Consider the following 21552-nt stretch of genomic DNA (forward strand, 5'->3'; position numbering starts at 1 on the left):
GCGTTCTTTCTTTGGGATGAAATATTCTATATATGTCAGTTAAATACACTTAATGTAGGGTATTGTTCAATGCTGCAATATCCTTATTGATATTTTGTTTGGAAGGTCTATCCATTGTTGACAGTGGGGTGTTAAAATCCCCTATTATCAGTGTGTTGCTGTCTATATCTTTCTTGAAGTCCTCCAAGATTTTCCTTATATATTTGGGTGCTCCTATTTTGGGGGCATACAGATTTGCAATGTTTATATCTTCTTGGTGGATCCTTCCTTTGAGTATTATGAAGTGCCCTTCTGGGTCTCTTTTTATGGCCTTTGTTTTGAAAGCTATTTTGTCTGATATAAGCATTGCTACCCTTTTTTATTCCTATCCATTATCTTGGAATATTTTTTCCATCCCTTTATTTTCAGTCTGTGTAGGTCCTTTGTTCTGAAGTGGGTCTCTTATAGGCACCATATGTGTAGGCCATGGGTTCTTATCCATTCAGCTACCTTATATCCTTTGATTGGAGCATTTAATCCATTTACATTTAAAGTTATTATTTCTATGTACTTATTCATTTTTTCCTTTTGTACCTGTGATCCTCTCTTTCTCACTCTTTTTCTCCATCTTCTTAAAGAAGTGCCTTTAGCATATCTTGCAGTGCTGGTTTGGTGGAGGTGTATTCTTTTACCCTTCTTTTGTCTGGGAAACTCCTTATTTCTCTTCCTATTTTAATTGAGAGCCTTGCTGAGTAGAGCAGTCTTGATTGCAGGCCTTTGCTTTTCATTATTTGAAATATTTCATGCCATTCCCTTCTGGCTTATAGTATTTCTGTTTAGAAGTCAGCTACTTGCTATATTGGAGTTCCCTTGTATGTTACTACCTGTTTTTCCCTTGCTTAGGATTCTCTCTTTGCCTTTGTTATTTGCCATTTTGATTATGATGTGTCTTGGAGTGGGCCTCATTGGGTTCCTCTTGAATGGAACCCTCTGTGCTTCCTGGACTTGTGTGACTTTTTCTCCCCTCCAATTAGGGAACTTTTCCATCATTACTTTTTCAAACAAGTTTTCTATCTCTTCCTCCTCTTCTCCTTCTGTTATCCCTATTATTCAGATATTATTACGTTTCAGGTTGTCTTGCATTTCCCTAAAGGCCTGTTCATTCTTTTTCAGTCTTTTTTCATTTTCTTGCTCTTTCTGGGACCTTTTTTCTACCTTGTCAACCAGCTCACTGATTTGTTCCTCTGCTTCATCTAGCCTGCTTTGGATTCCTTTTAATGTGTTTTTCAAATCAGAAATTGTATTCTTCACTTCCTCTGCTTCTTGTTGATAAGTTTCTATATCCTTTTTCATGCTGATATAGTTTGCAATAAGTACCTTGTAGTTTCCCTCTAGTTTTTGGTAATTCTCTCTGAGCTCATTGAGCCTATTGAGCTTCTTTAAAACTATTGTTTTGAAGTCAATATTTGAAAATTTACTTTCCTCTATTTCATTTAGTTCTCTTTCTGGAGATTCCTCCTTTCTTTCTAATGGGGAGTGTTTCTTTGTCTACCCATTATTTGTGAGACTCTTCTTTTTTACTTCTTTTTAAATTGATCTGGCTTCACTTCCTGATTTTGTGGTGTGAACTTCTATGGTAGGAGACTGCTGTGTTTTCTTTCTGGATCTGCTTCTGATGATATCAGACATTGACCCCATCTGACCAGTCCAACTGTTCAAGACTTCCAGGAATCTGTCTGTGTTTGTTTCATTCAGTTGTGAATCTAGTTAGTCTGCCCTCAGTAGTCAGGCTTAGGCACTGCAGGGTGGGGCAGAGTCCTTACTTGGGGCAGGGTTGTTGTGCCCTCTTAGGCTACTGCGTCTTAGATGAGTAGTCTGCCTGAGCCAGGTCCCTCCTGCTGTATGGGGAAGTAGTCAGCACCTGGATCCTGCTGACTACTTTCTCCGTTCTCTCCCCAAAGCCTGTCTCTAGTTTCTCCTCAAGTGCCTCTAGATCACTCTGGCCCCCTTAAGCCAAGGATCTACTATCTGTGACTGCCACTCTGTACTCAGCAGTCAGGCTTAAGCACCATCAGGCCAGGGCAGAGCCTCCTGGGGGTGCGGCTATTGTGCCCTCTCATGCTGCTGCCTCTCAGGGGTGTGGTCTGCCTGAGAGAGATGGCTGCTGCCTCCAGGGGGATGACTCATCACAAGAAACCCTCAGGCTATTCCCTCAGTTCTCTTTCCAAAGCCTCCTTCCCCAGTCTCTCCTCAGGCATCTCCAGCCCACTCTTTTCCCCGCCTTTGCCAGAGCCCAGGGTAAGTGGCTGCAAATAAAAATTTATGCATTGACTCTTTAAATAGCTCTTTGCATCTCAAGCTACCCAAATTTGGCAAAGTGCAACCCTGCCACTTTTCACAGCTGGCCACTATCTGTGTACTTTTGGAGATCTGGTACTGTAGGCTGGAGACCCCCAGTTATGGTTTACATCCCACTCTTCTCAGGAGGATCCAACTAGCTATTTAAATATCCCTCTGGCGCTGCCACCCATTGGTGCCCAGCCCATCTTCCACTGTACTTCCTACCAGGCAGATTGTGCTAAAGCTGATTCTTCTGTCTGTCTGAGGTTAGGTCTCCTCTCTTGCTATTGTTCAGATGTTTGTTCCAGGTGATTTCTCCACAATTTAGTTGTAATTCCAGATTGTTCCTGGGAGGATGCCATGTGACTTCCATTCACTCCTCTGCCATTTTAACTCTCCCCTCAAATAAGAGTTTCTGAAGACTCTGCACTTCTTAGGAATGTCACATTTCACTAATGTTAAGGAAATAGAACAGCTATCCTGACTAAGAAATCATTTTAACAACTTATAACCAGAAAGTTGAACCAGTCAGAACACAGTTGATAATTTGCCTGAAGAGCAACTAGCCACATCTTGTTATTTGTGGAAAAAACTCTGTTGGGTTGGCCAAAAAGTTTGTTTAGTTTTTTCCTGATGATGGCTCTAGGAGCACTTAGTTGTCTTTAACTTCATTTAAAACAATTTTGTTAGACTGTATTGTGACAGCTATCATGTCAGCATGCATTTAAAAAAATCAAAATTGCTGAATTTTTGTGCAGCTATTTTAATATTGAAGGTGGAAGAAAATATGCAACATTTCTGGCATATTATGCTTTATTATTTCAAGAAAGGTAAAAAGGCAAGAAATGCAAGAGAAGATTTGTGCAGTGTATGAAGAAGGTGTTGTGACTGACTGAATGTGTCAAAAGTGTTTTTTGAATTTTCTTGGTACTATTGATATTTTGGCCATATAATTATTTGCTATGGGGGTGGTCTTATGCATTGGAAGATGTTTAGCAATACCCCTGGCCTCTACTCACTACAAGTCAATAGCAGGAAATAGCCGACATACTCAAAATATCAAAATCAGAAAAGATATTGGTGAAAATAAAAAAAATGTGTCATTTAGGGAAAAACTAAATGGATGTTTTTGCCAATCTAATAATTAAGTGTTATTGAAGTGGAACCTTCCATAGAACATTTCAGAAGAAGATTCTTGATGCAAAATCTTAAAATCCAGGCTTAGTTTAAAACATATGTTGCCTATGATTTAAAAGGGGAAATATCCTTCAAAATCCCAACATTTTGAAGAAAAATGTGACGGTATTTCTATCTCTCCTATAATCAGCCCAACCATTGCCCAAGGACAAGAATGTGGAGCATGGGGCTGTTAGCAGACAAACCTGGGTGGAAATACTGCCTCTGCATGCACTACACTTGTGACTAAAGGGGAGTTATATAACCTCTCTAAGCTTGTTCCTTCTTTGTTAAAAAAGTACTTCTTATAAAAGGGAAACTGATATTCCCCATGTGGCTAAACACTATGAGAAAAAAACCCTTCTGTCACTTGCAATGCCTCCCAGCACAGTCAGAAACAAGCTACCGAAATCAAGGTCAAAATTTACCTTACCGCTATTGGGATTGGCATTTTAGACCCCAGGCTTCATTTCCAAAACTCACCTGAATATTCATAGGCTTAAGTGATCCCCCTCCTCCAGACCATTCTCAGAACTAAATCCTCATGCTTCCCATCCAAGCTTTACTGGACACAGCCCGCTGCACAAGCCTCTGATGATCCTTTACTTACCAAGCTCCCCTCATGCTAACTTCTCCCTTGCTCAACCACCAACTTCTTTCATGTTCACGAGTCTTTTGACTGGGCTCTCTGGAACTCCTAATCCACATTGACCATTCCTTAATAAAACCTTATCCTTAACTAAAACATTGATGTTTCCTGAGAACACTGCTTAACCCTGTGACTCTATTAGGTGAAGATATTTTTTCCTTGGATTACCCATGTATCTCAGTGCCCTTCTTTCTCCCCAATAGGTTTTGCATCCTATAATTTATTTTTCCCCTTATAAAAACTGTTCCATTGGTTTTACCATAGCTAGAAGCCTAAAATTATCCTGCCACAGTTTCATGGATTGGTAGGAGATATTAGACTCATGGGTCAGAGACAAGTGCTTTATTTCTCATAGAAATAGTAGTAGTCAGAGTATCAGCCTTTTGAGGCTCTGTTTCTCCAACTCCCAATCCACACAGGGTTACAGAAAGAGAACCATGTGAAAAAATGGGTCATGCTACAGGAGAGAAACCTAGAGCTTAGGGAATCTTGTCTTTTAAAATGACAGTAAGCGTGACTAGCCTTTGCTCTGAAGAAAGACCCTACCTCTACTTTCCAAGGTGGTTCACTATACAAATGTCCTTGAAAAGATAGCCTAGAACAAAGGCAGGTAGTGTCTCTGCTCACAAGACATGCAGAAAAAAAAGAGAGACCCATGGGGAATTTCCTTCCAACAGTATTTATTCTTTTCATTACAAAACCAATCTTTGGGTTTGTGCCCTACATTTCATTGCTCCTCACATTCACTCTTTCCTTGGCAATCATATTCATTCCAATAATGTTATCCCCTATTACAAATCTATACTTTGTAGCCCTTTCACAGACTTCTGGGTTGTAGACATATACACTGAGATGCCTTATTGGTATATTGAACTAAAAATGTCTAAAACAAAATAAATTCTTGCCCTTCCCACTTTCTAGATCTTGCCTTCACAAATACATGAGAACTCCTGCACTGGATAGTTGACTCTTCAGATCTACTCCTTTACCTTTCTCTATGCCCCGAGAAGCTCACTTTGATAGAATCAAAGAACTCTCTTGCCTTTTGATATCCAGTAGGTTTGGCCAGTGGGAGTTATAAACAGGGGACCAGAGCACAAGGGGATGGTTGGTCTTATTATTTATTGGTCTGGCTCGCTCCCCATCAGGTAGCCTCTCATTTCAGATATTCTGCCAGAATTTTGGCACCCGCCCAAATCCCTTCATGCACTTTCAGGCTAGGGGTTATCATGGTTCTCTGTGTTACTAGGCTGGCGGCACTGAACTGGCCTCTGCTGTCTTCTTAACTTACTCCTCTGACACCTTTGTAGATTGCCTCTTTAGGAAACACTCTTTAAATATTCCAGCTTGAATCATCACTTCCTGCTTGGGCTCTGACTGATACATTCTGGCTTGTGTGAACCACAAACAGTGGGGAAACAGTGACCAAATTCCAGAGATTGTGATTCCCAAACACAGCTTGTAAGATATTTAAATCATATTTTTCTAAGGGTTGTGTTTGTTATAGAAAAAAATTCAGATTTATTGATTGATTAATATAACGGTAACCCTTTCATGCCAGGAGGTGCCACTTCCATGAATCATTGTTTACAAGAGTAAAGCAGAATATTTTGTGGTTCAAATCTCAGCTCTGCTAGTTGCTAGCCAACTGACTGGACAAAGCCACTTAACAAACGTCTAAGTAGTTTGCTTTTGTCTTTCTCTTCAATGGATTGTAAATATTATCAGCTCTGCCAACTTTACTGAATTGTAGGGATGACCAATTGACAGGGAATATTAAAACAATTTAAAGACTCTAAAGTGCATCTCATAAAAGAGATAAATAGGTACCCAAGTATATGGAAAAAAAAATTCAATCTTGCAAGTTTTCCAAGAAATGCAAATCAAAACAGAGGTGACATTGTAGTAGTGTTACTAATGGCTGAATAAATTAGTATAGCCCTTTCAGAAAACAATTTGACAATACACTTCACTTGTCCAAAAATACTTATACTATAAATCTGTTGTAATAAAAATAGGTAATGCTACCTATGTGTCAGACAACATACTAAGCACTTTACATCTATTAACTTATTTAGTGCTTCTCCTTAAAACACAAAACAAAATTCCATCAGGTTATTATCATCATTTGTATTTTACAAATTAGGAAATAGGGCACAGAGATGCAATGGCATATATACAGGGCTTCATAACTAGTATGGGACAGTAACCGAAATTAATTTCAGAAGATTTTTGTTCTTTCCTACTCCTTCTAACAACTTCTAACAATTCATCCTAAGAAAGTAATCCAAAAGAAGGAAAAAGCAAGAAGTGTTAAGATATTTCTTAATGTGCTTTATGTAAGGCTTGGGAGAAATATAAGTGAAGTTATTACTTTTTAAAAGATGCTCAAAATAAGCCCTGGCCAGGGAGCTCCGCTGGTTAGAGCATTGACCCAATATGCCAAGGGTGTGGGTTTAATCTCTGTTAGGGCACATATAAGAATCAACCAATGACTGTACACATAAGTGAAACAACAAATCCATCCCCCATCAATAATTTTTTTAAAAGATGTTCAAAATAAAAATTCTAGGTGTAAATATCACAAAAAGCTAACTTTTTGTTCATTTAGATTTGTATTCATGTACTTCTTTGCAGGATGAATGAAACATTATCATTTCAGAACGTACCTAATAAGCATGGACTGTTTTATTATTTTTAGTACTATGGTTTTAGCCCTGCATCTAAGTTCTTCCTTACAGCATATAAAATACAGCAATTCTTCAGTTATGAGAATAACAATCAATAGAGTAAAGCGTATGGTCAAACCTGGGAGGCTGGTGTGTTCCCTAGTCCTCTGTTCCCGTGAATTTTTCTTTTTCTAAAGGAAGGAATGACTAATACATTATAGTTATTGGATTTTGGGATTTCCACAATTTTACTTAAAATGGAGCACTTGTCAACTCACATAAATGCAGAACTTGCTATTTTCTTTTTGTGTCTTGTAAAAATCAACATAATAGGCTTAGGAAACATTTAACACATGTAGCTCAATAAATCCTCTGATTCCATTCATTGGCTGAGTTTCCGAATGAGAAATTCTACTTCAGTGCTCACAAGTGCAGCAACCTGGCCACCAGTCAGGAAGACATAAGCCCACCCCATCTTCCCCTCCTTCCCTATTTGCTCAATTGCTTAGGAAACATTTCATGCACAGCAGATTTTTGTTTTAAGCATAGAAAGTAAAATTAATGTCTCAACAACTACTTGTTCAGCTTTTGCACAATACCGAACCTGAATCAGGGCTGGGCATATGAAGAAAGACATAAGCAGGGAAACGAGAGCCTGGTTACACTGAGCTTGCAGCAAAGTGCAGGGAAGTGACCTTCACCACATACTCACATTAATGAGGCAGCATCACAAACAGCAGCAAGTGCAGCGGAAGGAAAGGAAGGTGGGAGACTAGAGAGAAAAGGACCCAGATCATGGTGGGACACCCGTGGAGGCTTTCTGAAAGAGGTGACAATGAGATGTGAAGGGTGAACGATTGTTAAGTAGTCAAAGTCTTTACCAAGGAAAGGGAATACCAGGCAGAGGGAACAGCATATGCCAAGCTCTGTGGGAAGGAAAACCCATATGCTTTTACAGAAAGAACTAAAAGAAGATGAGAGCCCCCAGAAGTCTGACTTGCCACAGTTGGCCCTATAGACAATGCTGAGTTTTAGTCTTTGTCCTGCAAACAGGTATAACTATTAAAGTGTCTTAAATATAGAGGGTAACACAATTAGTTCTGTGTGCTAAAAATATCACCAATTTAGGTTTTGAAAAGTTACTGGAATTCAATTAACACTTCTGCATTCTCACAACTTGTTCAAGGAAGGAGTGAATCTATTAAAATATATAGTCTCTGCTGGAGGCATGATTTATGTAGTAGTCAAATTAACAGCCAGGCTGTCAGACATTAGAAGTCCAATAATTATTTATCCAAAGAATTTTTGTACACTTGTATCCACAACAAGGGAACTGCTTCAGCCTGGCTCTTAACATAGTTTTCTTTTTATATTTTTGAGTTTCTTAGTTTAAAGTTAATTCTAAAGTATAACCTTTTGTTACAAACTTGCCTGGAACTTGCTCATGACCATTGCATTTTTCTCAAATGAAAAGACAACAGCATCTGGTAAGTCAACATTTTTCTTTCATAGTAAATTGCCTACTTCTGCCAGAACAATGGACTACTTTGGCAGTTCAATTTATAAGTGCTCCTCCAATATTGGGAAACTCTTCTTTAGAAGTATTATTTCATACTGCTGGTGTTTCTCATTACTTTAGTCCTTACTATTGGCTTTGATAAAGGTGTAGGCATGTTTGTTCGCCCCATCCTAAAAACTGCAGTGTCCCCACATGATGAAAAACAGTCAAAAAACATTATAGTTGTGGCTGCAATTCCCTGTTTCATAATTAGGCTATCTATGAGATGAGGCATTTGAATCCTCTGTCTTTCTTCTTTGTACAAGCTACCAGCTTTTCATCGAGTTAGCAAAGTTTGAGAATAAACTGGACACTATTGCCCTATTTTGAGTTTAGAGGAGAAGAAAAGAAATGAGGTCAATTCTGTTCTCCACTGCAGCTGTTTGTAAGTGAGGACCAAAGAATCAAACGAGGATCATTATCACATGTGTTCTCCTAAGAGCCGTTAGATGGCTGAGTGTCACAACGTGAAGGGATTGCTGTATGAATAAAACCATAAAGTTACCCCCAAAGGAGAAAGTGCCTATTCATGTTCCATTTTCTCAGCGTCTCACAAGGCAATCAAGCATCAGAGGAGAAAGAGCACAGGGAGAAATCAGCAGTATTGATCATTTGGTTGACTCATTTGAACCATGGCTTCTTTGTCTGTACAATCAGAATAATGTTTCACAGACAGTCAGGGTGGCTGAGATAATCTTTGCCAACTATTTTCCTAGAATAATTCTGCACTGTTGTTTTCTAGTTCAGCCTCTTATTTGTTTCTTTCATAGCACGAATCACAATTTGTTATTATTTTATTCATCTTCCTTTGGTTTTCTCTCTGCCTCCCATACTGGAATGTAAGTTCCTTGAAAGCAAAAACCTTGTCTGTCCTCTCAAGCCGAGCACAGGCACTGGCCCAGAGCTGCCGTTCAACACACATTGGTTAAGTGCACGAGTAAGGGGCAGAAGGCATGAAAAAATGAATGTTTGACATTAGTTAATGGGGTTATTATATTTTTATCATCCGCAGCCATATTCTCATAAAAGTTACACAGTGTCTCTGAAATTCAATTTTGTTTCATTTTAATCTGTAAAAGGAGGATCATACCTGACTTGCCTATTTCACAGGGTTGATATGGGCATCAAATTGGGTAATATAAACTCATAAAAGTGTATTGATATATGTATATCACTATACCAACAAAGAACTTTTAAAATAAAGGAAGAGCAAGACTGGATGTAAAAATAAAGAAAGTCTAGGCAGTGTGAGCCATGAAGGGGTTCTCTTTTTAGTTTTTATTGTAACAAAGGCTCCCAAAGCTATTGAGCACTCACTGTTTCCACAGGTCACTGTTCTATTTACTCCTTGCAAATGACCTCAGGTAGTATGGACTATTGTTATCCCATTTTATAGATGAGGGACTAAGGCACTGAGCATGTTTCAATAACTTACCCTAGTGATACATGAAGTGTAAGAGCTAGGTTCAAACTGAGGCAATTTGACTCTTTAAGTCTTAACTGCTCTCATGAATCAACCAGGGCACCTTCAGCAGGCAAGTTGGATCCTTTGTTGCTACATAATAGAGTCTATACTTTAAGTCTCCTCATAGCCATCCTCTCTCAGGAAGGTAAACAATAAATAATATTTGAGGATGAGGATGAGGAAATGGGAAGCTTTCCTATGTGTTCACACACATATTTGATCTACTGTTACTGGAAATAGTGAGACAAAGTTAGAAGGAGCCATAAAAAGTTCTTATCTGAGTTTATATATATATGGTAGATATTTATCTTGTGAACACATTGCACACACTGTAAAAATCTAAAATGCTTTTAGTGTCCATATTTCTCTTTGCAGGAGGAAAAGGGAAAAAACTGTATTACTAGAAATACTTCTTGAGGAAAGCTATATTCCATTCTAGCTTGCTTGATGGTACTTGATAAGTCATTCAACAGCTCTTTCTTATACGTACTAAATGCACTCTAACTATCCAATTTATAATACTTATATTGCTTACAAGAGGCACTTTGTTTACAAGAACTGTTGCTGAGAAGACACATATGCATTAATTCTCCTGATTCAGGAATTCCTTCTCATTAGCTGCCCAGCCTGATAGACTCCCCAATAATGGAAAGGCCATAACTCCCATTTCTAAAGCTTTTGCCTGTTGGAGTTAATGAGAAAGAAATGACACACAGTTCAAATAATTATGGCTTCTAGCATTTATGGAGCATTTTTGCCTGGATACTCCTGGGCTTTCAACTTGGGGTTCCACTGCCTGGACTGATTATGCACAGAATTAAACCCAATCCCTGTAGATGCCTTGGTGTGCTGTATGGCAAGAAGAATCTGAGGAAACATGGTCTAAAATAACATGGTGTGTGGTAGAGACCACTTTTTTAAATTTTTATTTATTGATTTTAGAGAGAGATAAGGGAATGGAGATAGGGAGGGAGGGAAAGAGGGAAAGAAGCAGGGAGACAGACATCAATTTGTTGTTCCATTTATTTATGCATTCATTGGTTGATTCATATATGCTCTGTTTGGGGATCAAACCTGCAACCTTGGTGTATTGGGATGACATTTTAACCAAATGAGCTACCTGGCTAGGATGAGACCACTTCTTAAACTTTGTATGGTTGGTGGCAGAAAGAAAAAATCATATACTGAATGGTTTATCTGTGAATATTGATTTATTAAAGCTGAAGATAGCTAGCTCCTACTTTGGGCATATGGTCAAAATTTGAGTAAACACAAGGTTTAGTGCTATGTTTGTACTATTTAGTAATAACAAGGACCTGATCTGCCATCTGTAACTCTTTTACCTTAGTTGTACTAATATAGTATTGAGTGGTAATATTTTGACATATTAATATATCATCTTAATGACAATCTTACATAGTCTCATATATGTATATATATAAATAATCTGTGGCACTAACCTCAGTCTTGGAAGCTTCAGAGCTTTAATTCTTTGCTTTAGGAAAGAAGGTAATAACAGAAAAGGAAAAATTGATTGACTTTTGAGTTCCATATGTGGTCAGTACTAATCTCTAAGCTTTGAAAGTTGAGTGTTGAAAGATTCAGAAAATACAGTGTATGACATACACAAAAGATGCAGAAGGATATGATTGGATCTAAGTTAGTCTGCTCCCCCAGACTCTAATAAAAATCATTCAGGAATGGAAGATGAGTAAGAAGGGACGGTCTTTGGGAAGCATAAAAGTGAAATGTTGGTGTCCCAGGCTCTGTAACCTCCCCACCATGGTCAGAGGAGAGTTGTGAAAGCAAGCAGAATGAGGGCTGAACCTGGAGAACCTTGAGGTGACGAAGATCCCATGCTATAGTCACCTTGATATCACCACTGTTAAGGAGAGCACAGAAGAGGCCATTCCTGGAGATGGATTGGTGGGTAGCAGGAAGTCACGGATAGATGTCAAAGGTTCAGAGCAAATGGACCCATCAAATACTTCCAATATCCTGGTCTTTAATAACTCTCTGTAACTAAGCTTCATCTTCATTGATGAGGTCAAATAAGGATTTCTAAAAAGACTGATTAAATTATTACAAGCTATTGGAGTGATGCCTTGAAAAACAAATAGAGATTCTAGAAAATAATCAAAAGTTTTATTTTTTTTGTGTGGCCTGGGAGATACCTACTGTGGTAGATAACCATAGAAAAAGCTACAGAATATTTGCCCTTAGAAGCAAGCGTTATCCTCATCATCCTTATCTTCCCTCAAATTTATCCAGTGGAATAATCGACAAAGTTGGTGATATAATTCTCATTGAAAAGAGGTGATCTTTTTGTCCTCAAATGTCTTTACAAGAAGAATGTCATTAGTTTTAAAATAACACAAGGAGATGAGCTTTCATATCAAAGTGAATTAAAAACACCACAGAATTAGCATGGCAGTTAATATGATTTAATGTTACATTAAAACCATTTTTTTTACTATTACATATGGAAACCCACTGTCTAAAAAGTCATTTTTTATGGGATTTTTATGCAATACTCCTGTTCTGAAAAGAATTTAAAGATTTCCAAGAACAATGAGGGCTTTAAGTGTGAAAGTCAGATAATTTTAATTTGGGGGATACTATATTAATTAGCATCACATCTATCTAAATTCTATTAGTGAACTCATCCAAATAGTTACTATAAATGCTATACTAAATTCACAAAGTTAAGCATAGCAAAGTTAATCATCACCTTAGTCTTTCTGTGATTATTCTGATATTAATACTTATTCAACATTCATTTTCAAATGAAGGAATAGATTAAATTTTTAATAATTTGTCACATACAATTTTAGTTCCCACACAGATAGAAAACAGCCATCTACAAGGGAGGCAAAGGAATATTTAAGGGTGATTGTAACAAGAGAAACATCAACTAAGACTCTGAGATTTAGAGATGACTCAGAGAATAAAAATTTTATTAACATACAATCTCATAACAAAAACTGGATACTGATTAATAAATAATCAGTGACAAACCCCTGTTTAAGAGAAAGCACAAAGGGGTAAAATGTATTTTAAATTGTTTCTCATCAAAATGGCTTAAAAAAATAGAGTACCAAAGGGTTGGCCATTACTTATCCATAACTGTTTGATGAAGATTCTTCAATTATGCTGAATGAGTCAGGTGTCACAATACAACACCTATGCAACAACTAAAGGTCAATTTAGGATAGAATAATCAAATAACAGGCAGAACTAATTAGCATGGTCATAAACTCTTTCTGTACATATTTTCTCAAAACACTTAAGTGTAATTCTTTGCTTTGATAGTCCTGTTAAAAATTTATATAGGATTTGCTGAATCTGGGTCCCAGATAAGAATAACAGAGTTGAGATATTTGCTGACAGCCATTTCTTACCAGGCTTTTTTTTGGTCTCACCAACAAAGTGACCTTTACTTAAACTATTAGCTTTGGGAAGTGAGGTGTAAAGAAAACCACAGCTTAGGGATCTGACCTCCAAAAATGTGGACATTTATCAGAGTATGCTCTTTAGCCCCTGACATTTTCCAAAGTAAATGTTGGTTGATTAGGGACTTAAATCAAAACTGAATTTGCTTATTGTGTGACTTGAAAGCACTAGCAATAGAATACAGTAGCTATTTACCAAAACAAAAAAAATCACCAACTTATCCTCTGTCATCTCAAAAGGAAAACAAACCTCTGAAAGTCAAATGTCCCTTCATGGGATGACAGATTTCTAAATGCTGAGTTTCTTCTTTTTCAGTAAAGAGATAACTGATGAATCAATATTCACAAAGTAGCATTTGAGAGAAGAGTATTGTTAGTTAGACAAATGTTCTATATAAGCCCCAAGCTGTAAGAGAGGTAATTTTTATGGGCTGCCATAAGCAAGCACATTCAGATTCTCAGAATCTCCTTTTAAGTTTAAAGAATGAGTTTGGGAGAAAAGGCCTTGGAGGTGATACTAACCATATAAAAATATAGCACATCAGGGATAAAATGGTACAAAAAATTGGGACATGAAGTGTCAGGCAAGTCCAAGACCTAATGATGCATGGATACCCCTTCTACACTTTGGCATTGAAATTCCTTAAGTGTTAAGCTTCACTTTCCATTCACAGCATAAAATTGTACGTTGCCTGTCTACAAACTTTCTGAGACCTCAGTACATTACTGCTTAATGTGTACCCCAGTGAAGACTCCCTGTCCGTATTATGTGCTTATTCAAATCCCTGACTTTATTTTTTCTGTTAGAATTTGACATGTATCTTGATTTCCCTTAGGACTGATGTAAGACAACAGGATCTTCATGAAACCCTCACAAGCAACTTCATTCAGCATGGAACAAAAGATAGTCGGGAAGCTTTAATGAGCTATTACTATGTTCCAGTTTGATTTTAGATCATTTATTGAGTTTTCTAATTTAATTCCCACAACAACTTAGAGTATAACATTTTATAACCTCCATTTCAAAGTTGAAGGAGGACTTTTAGAGGTTAAATAATATCCAAGCTCATACAGGGTACTCAGGAGTAAATTTAGAACACAAACTGAGGTCTCTTTCAGGTCCATCCCTGTGGTTTTTCAAACACTTTTTGTCCTCAATCTCTGCTTCACAGATCAATTTTTCTCTGTACTTTTTCTCCTTTTCTTGACCTCAGTATCTTCACAAAAATATAATATTCTTTCCAAAGAGATCGTATGCTGAATTGGTCTCTGTGTCACGGGTACACTTGCAATTCATAAGGGGAAACACACAGAGCAAGTGATGCGAAGGTGGCAGAACAAAAACAGTACTTGAAAAACAATCACATCTGACCTTTCTGCCCACAGATGACAAGTACTCTGTGGTGAACTGTCTAGAGGAGCTTCCTTTATTGTGTGTGTAGCTAGCACTATCTCCATGAGAAAATGTAACTTTACTATAAAGTAGCATGAATGGCATTACTACCTGTCAAATGTAGTTTGTGTCTCCTGTAAATGTGATTAAACAAACCATCAATAAACTTGATCAACTGCATGACCCTTGGGGGTTGGCATCCCAGATAACCCATGAGAAGGATGAGTCACTACCAAGGTTCAATCTATATCAGTGGAAATTAGACCACAGCAAGGGAAGGAAGGAGGATGAATGTTTAGCTCTTAGGGTTGGGAGATCTTGGAATTGAGTATTAAGAAAGGTTGTGCTCTTCTTATAATATTGAAGATAAAATAGTTTTTGTTAAAGCATATACAAAGACTGGGGATTGATCTTGGTTGGAACAACCCTTTTGACCATGAGATAATCCATTCCACCTTCCAGACACTCTTTAGAATATTACACGTAGAAAGAACAAAAAAACTGCCATCAATCATTTGAATACTTCTAGTATACTTGGATGTTCCTTGTCATATAGATAAATTATCCAGACATCAAACTAATTTTTTCAGTTTCCACTTGAAAGCTTTGTGTCACTTAGGTCTAGTCATCATTGAATTATTTTTTTTCCTTTTCTCCCAACACAATAAGGATATTTCTGAAAACATTGATGCTATACACCATGACATAGAGAATGTGGTTAACATTATATTCTAGTTAACTGAGTTATACATTCAATTATGTATATTTATTTTGTGTCATTGTTTTGCTCACATTGCTGTTCATATATTATTTTTTTTTACAGAAAACTTCTTGAGGAAAATGCCTAAAATTAAGCATCTTCACACGATTTATGGTGTTTTTAGTAACATCCTTTTGATAGATTATTCCTAATTAATAGATGATTTTGGAATGGGTGTTCAAAGAGCTATATTACAAAGATAAACTAAATGCAGAAAGTGTATCTAACATGGGTGTGTGGCTTTCTTGAGCCTACAGAATGCATTTTAGAGTTTGGTGGGACTTAAGGTCGTTGTTAGAAACATTCAAGGCAACTGACATATAGACTTGGGCAATTCTGTTTAACAGAGGGCTATGAGATAAGCTAGTAGATCATGTCACACTCTTGCATGATTTCTAGTGCTCTTAGGATAAAGACCAAGTCCCACACACATCCCAACTTAATTTATTCCCTTGTCCATATCTCTACATTTGCAACCTCGGCTCACAGATTCATTCCATTCTTTTCTTTAGTCACACTATTCTGTTTTTCACATCCTGAGAGGTACCTTAATTCCTCCTGTTACAAGCCCTTTGCTATGTTATTTCACCATCAAATTACTCTCCAATCTGCCATTCCCCTGTCTTCCTCGATCAACCAATGCCTACTCATTCTCAGGAAGGTCTTTTGAGACAGGCTCTGCCTTCAGCGAGTGAAATTTCTTGGTTATATCCTCCTACAGCCCTCAGACACTTGTTGCAGATTGTAATTATGTATTTATAGAGGTCCCTGGAATAATGTGGATTCCCCCTCCCCCACTTCTCTAAGCAGCATGAAAGCATCCTTACCCAGTTTGCTCACCATCAGATCACCAGTGACTACGAGCACATTGTTTCCCAGAAAGGAGTTGCTCAAAAAACATATGTGAGTAAATCAATGAATGAATGTGTAACTTTGCCTTCTGACTACTAATATGTAGATGGGGCATAGACACATGTGTTTTTAATTTGGGATAATTATGCAAGGTTACCTATGAAGCTAGGTGACTATTTTTAAGCATATTTTAAATTGCAGGTGAGTCACTAACTTTGATGCTATGAAAATCAGTTAAAACTCATTACTCTAAACGCAAGTACTTTGTTTCCTTAATCAAATATACCATCCATGGTAACAGTTGAATCTAGTGTTGATACGAAATTTGTTAGAGATTTTTGTCTATGTGAAAATGACTTCCTACACCTGGCTACAATATGAACTAATATTTATCAGAGACAGCATTCAAAACAACATGGCCCCTTTTGAATTACAAGAATCAATGAAAGTGTCAATTACTGCTAGATGGACAGACAGAAAAGAATACAATCTCGTCTGTACTTCTCTTGTCTTGTAAGACTTATGCTCCTGTTCCAATTTCTGAACAATCTAGTAAAATCCAATTTACTTTTTCAATTTGTCTCTAGTCCAGCTTCCTTCTGTCAGTCATGCAGACATTTTAATGCAGGCCATAAGTAACAGGACAATGAGAATGAAATTACCTGTGCATTTGCGATCTGTGTCTTCTTTCTTTGACCCACTAATCGTCAACTTGCAGTTGAAGTTTTCCTCCCAGTATTCGGCAAACCAGACATTTCTTCTGTTGTTTTCAAGTGTGCGGGATGTAAAATAGGCATCAAACCCTAAAGAGAGTTAAATGAAAAGGTCATTGCTCGTGGGGTACTACAGGAATGTTTGAAAATAGAAATATCAGCCATGGTTTTTCTTTGTTTTAGTAGGCTGAATGCTCTTTTGTATCAATCAAATCACTAGAAGAAAAAAATATATTCTAATGTTAACCTATACCTATATCTCTAGAAAATCTGTCAGGCAGATATGTGGTCTATAAATGACATTTTCACAATAAAATATGCATTAGAGAACTTAGGGATGACACAGTGCTCACAACATGCCTTGCATTTCTAGTGAGATGGATCAGAGACAAAGCATCTGTCACCATCATCATCAAAGAGGATAACTGGTAATTTTAGTGCTTACTATGGACCAGATCCTGTAGTTCACATAGAATTTTTTACTCATTTCAACAATCTATGTAGTAGTTACTATTATTCCCATTTGCTGATTAAAAACAGAGGTTTGATAAAACAATGTGCTCAGGGTCAAGGACTTTATCACATTCTGCGTCACTGACCATGTGAGCTGCTGATCTGTGAACTTCATTTTAAGAACCCTCTTTTATTTAGTAATGCCCCATTATATAACTGACTTTCTAGTCAAAGCATAATTAAATGTTTCAAGAAGCCACTGGTAAATTGAGGTCAATGTTAGCTCAATACTATTCACAAAGAGTTTGCGATGACTAGAGACCCAGAAGGCTAGAGGAAACCTCTAGCTACCTCACTAGGACAATACAATTTTAAATGTTCCAATGAAGCAATATGGTCTTGTGAGAATCAGATTGGGTTCAGTATCACAATGCCTGGCCTTGAATTTCAGCTCCACTAATCTCACTAAGTCATAGAAACATGAGCACGTACACACTTAAACTTTCTGGTCTCTCTTTGATCTGTCTGGAAAAATAAGGATGATGCCAGCTTCTTCCTTAGTTTCTTGTTTATAATAGTGGGAAATCTGGGAACTTACAGAGTTTAAGGTCAAGACCATGGAAATAGATGGACTTATTTTTACATTATTTAAATTATTCAAAAATTTCCCTTACTTTTAGGGCCATTAAAAATATAGCTCCAGGAAGCAGGGATTGGGTGGAAGGGGACAAGGAGGGAGATATGGGGGGCATCTGTAAGTGTCAAGAATAAAAAAAGAAAAAGAAAAAAAAAATAGCTCCAGACTCTAAAATATATGAGAAGAGAATGTCAGGTTAATTTAATTCACCACTACATTTCCAGCACTGAATTCATGGCCTGACATATAATAAACTTACTATAAGTAGAAAAATTGAAATAAACAAGACTGTAAAAAAAGGAAAGAAAAAATACCTATAAAGTAAAGGAGATTATATAGCACTTTAGAGAAAATAAAAAAGAATATTTTATAACTCATAGGTCATTTTCTAGGGTATTGTCAGGACATGATAGGACATGATGATGCCTTGACCAGGTACCCAGTCATCTTTCTTTTTACAGCCACCACATTAACTGATTTAAGAGAAACCCAGCTGCCGCATCCGATCTCATTCTGATATCAATACTGATTAATTCATCTATCTGGCTTGAAGCCCTCCTCCCACCTCATTGTTTTCCCACAACCCTGCCTCTAGATGACTATTAATTAGTATGATATAACACTCTTAAATAAAGGGGAACCTTTGGAAAATATGAGTCCTCTGTTTCCATCATCACTAGATGTACGCACTTGTTCATGTACGTATATACACACACTTACACATAATGACTAATGACCAATTTTCATTTTCTCTCTCTCTCTCTCTGCCTTGTACATGAGATGGGATCACGAATTAAGGTGAGCAGATCAAGCAAGGATGGTGCATTGTGTATACATGGCCCTGATGGATCATGCTACCTGGGCTCTTCACCTTTGTATAACCTTCTCTTATGCCCTGCATCCTTATCCATGGGACATTAAAAAAGTGCTGCACAAGCAGAGCCTGGGAAACCTGTAACCCTGTGGCTTGTTCTAGCAGAATTCTACTTGCAATCCAGCTGCTGTAATCCGTGAGTCTTGATTGGGAGATGCGAGGTTAGGTGGCAAGATTGGAGTCCAGACAGACCTCAACCCTCTCAGCAAAGCTTTTTGTCCCATTCCAGCCCCACCCCACAGGGTGATTGCAGTAGAAAAAGCACTTAGCTGAGACTAGTCTGGTTGAAGAACTGTGACAATCTATCTTTTAAGCTACGACATTTGAGGTGGTTTGTTATGCAGCTATAGGCAACTGAAACACTCCTTCATTATCCCAGCACTCCAAGCCCCCTCTATGCAACACCCAAACAACAACATACTCTTAAGGAAGAAGAGTCCACAATAAAATGTAAAGAGGCTTTGGAAACAGACTTTTTGGCCACATGTCACAGGTCTGAACCCTGAGCCAAACTCAGAATAGGAACTATAAAAGTGGCTCAAATGTTAGCCTTGAGGCACACATTCTCCAGCTCAGAAGAAAACATCTTTAGAGGAAACCTCATCATTTGAAAAGCCTATTACTTCAAAACGCCTCTCTCTTCAGCCTGTGTCTGTTGACATCCAGAAGTATAAGATGAAGGAAGGACTAGTTTGTAGTTCACATGTAGGTAGGTGACTGTGGAACATTTAAAAGAGAAAAGGAAGGGAAAACAGCAGTCACTTCCACTTCCCTCTGTTGTAAATAGAATCAACTTTTTTTTGGAAAAAAAGTACACACCACAGCAGCTGGCTGTGTGAACTGGGACAGGAAGTGGATGAAGGGTAGGCTTTCTTAGCCCAAATCTTTGTCTTTGTCACTCACATGTCTGACTGGCTCAGCTTTCTCCATTTCCTCCTTATAGTGGGCCTGCTGGCCACCCTCACGTAGGCTGAGTACTGCTCTTGCTTCTAAATGCATTTATATATGAATTTCCTGGGATTCTCATAAGATGCAGATTTTAATTCAGAAGACCTGGGATGGAACCAAAGATGCTGCATGTTTAACAAGCCCCCAGTGATGTTCATGCTGCCCATACTTTAAGAAGCAGGGCTCTAGAACAGGGGTCCCCAACCTACAGGCCACAGAGAGGGACCAGTCCAGGCCTGTTAGGAACTGGGCCACACAGCAGGAGGTAAGTTAGAATGTAATGCACTTGAATCGTCCTGAAACCATCCCCCAACTCCACTTTTTCCTTGGAATTTTTCCCATTTTTCCTTGGAAAAATTATCCTCCATGAAACCTGTCCCTGATGTCAAAAAGGTTGGAGACCACTGCTCTAGAGCAAATCCTGAACTTCATCAGGTGGGACTTGAGTAATTCCAGCCCAAATGGTTACACACCAGCATTATCACCCTCTCAGCCTCAAGTTCTGCCTTGGTTCAGGTAAGAGAGTCTTCACTTTGCTTTTGTAGCTGAGACTGTTGCTTAGTACCCTGCCCAGTATGGCAGAAGTTGTCCCTTGCCATCCTGGAGCCTGTAGTTGACCTCAGGAGAGGTAGAGCATCTGTTGCCTATTGATGAATTTTTCTGGGGCATTCACTCTGTATTCCCCTGAGCATTGCTGCTTTGAGTCCCACTGCAGCCTCAAAGCTGCTTCTCTCACCTGTGCTTCCTGTTATCACTGTGGGCTCTCGCCCTGGAATTTCAGTCTTTGTGCTGTGTCTTAGTGTTTCTAAGAAGGAAACCTGAAATAACCCCATCTTCACCACTTCCTTTGAAGGTCTATGGCCTTAAGCGGAAAATTCAGAGCCTTCAGCCAGGTACCAACACAGTATACAGGCATATCTCATTTTATTGCACTTCACTTTATTGAAATTCATAATTGTTACTTTTTTTTTTTTTACAAATCAAAGGCAAGACCCTCCACCAACAAAAAAGGTTATGATTCACTCTATTACGACATGGTTTTATAATGCTGGACTGGAACCAAACCTGTGATATCTCTGAGGTATGCCTGTACATTTGCTTTGGGACATTTTGCTAGAGACTAGAACTGCAGACTTATAGAGAGCTGCACTTTCTGTGGTTAGAGAAGTGACATACGTAGTGGTGAACATAGACATAGTCATGAAACATGGGTTCAAACTCAGCTTTGCCACTTTCAACCTGTATGACCTTGAGCAGCTTACTCAGCATAATGCATCTCAGTTTCCTCATCTGTGAAAGGGTGTTAATAGTAATATCTACCTCACAGGGTTATTATTAAAATTAAATTAGCCATTATTTGTTAAATTCTCAGCATTGTGCCTGATAAAGAATAATATTAACTGTGGTTTTCAATAAACATACTCATCCATTAAATATATACTGAGCATCTACTCTGTGACAGGCACTATTCTCTGCACTCACATATTTTGGGTTAAAACATATCTGGCCTCTCATGGGATTTATAGTCATCCTGGTGAAGAATATAGACTTTTAAAAACTATATTTAAATATAAAATTAGAGCTGTGATGACTTCCATGAAGGAAGAGTACACAATATTTTGGGAGCTCGCACA

At 38.0% G+C, this 21552-nt stretch overlaps 1 protein-coding gene across 1 annotated transcript in view; it reads right to left on the reverse strand.

The window, feature by feature from the left end:
* Nucleotides 1-21552, reverse strand: part of GRM7 (glutamate metabotropic receptor 7) — an 858034-nt gene that overhangs the window by 310440 nt on the left and 526042 nt on the right. Inside the window, exon 5 of the mRNA XM_054595612.1 lies at nt 16956-17096. Coding sequence (XP_054451587.1) covers nt 16956-17096 — 141 coding nt within the window. The remainder of the gene's footprint in view (nt 1-16955; nt 17097-21552) is intronic.

The sequence above is a fragment of the Pteronotus mesoamericanus genome, unplaced genomic scaffold (assembly GCF_021234165.1).
Source record: "Pteronotus mesoamericanus isolate MK-2021 breed Mesoamerican mustached bat unplaced genomic scaffold, CSHL_Meso_final scaffold_54, whole genome shotgun sequence".
Classification (NCBI taxonomy): Eukaryota; Metazoa; Chordata; class Mammalia; order Chiroptera; family Mormoopidae; genus Pteronotus; species Pteronotus mesoamericanus.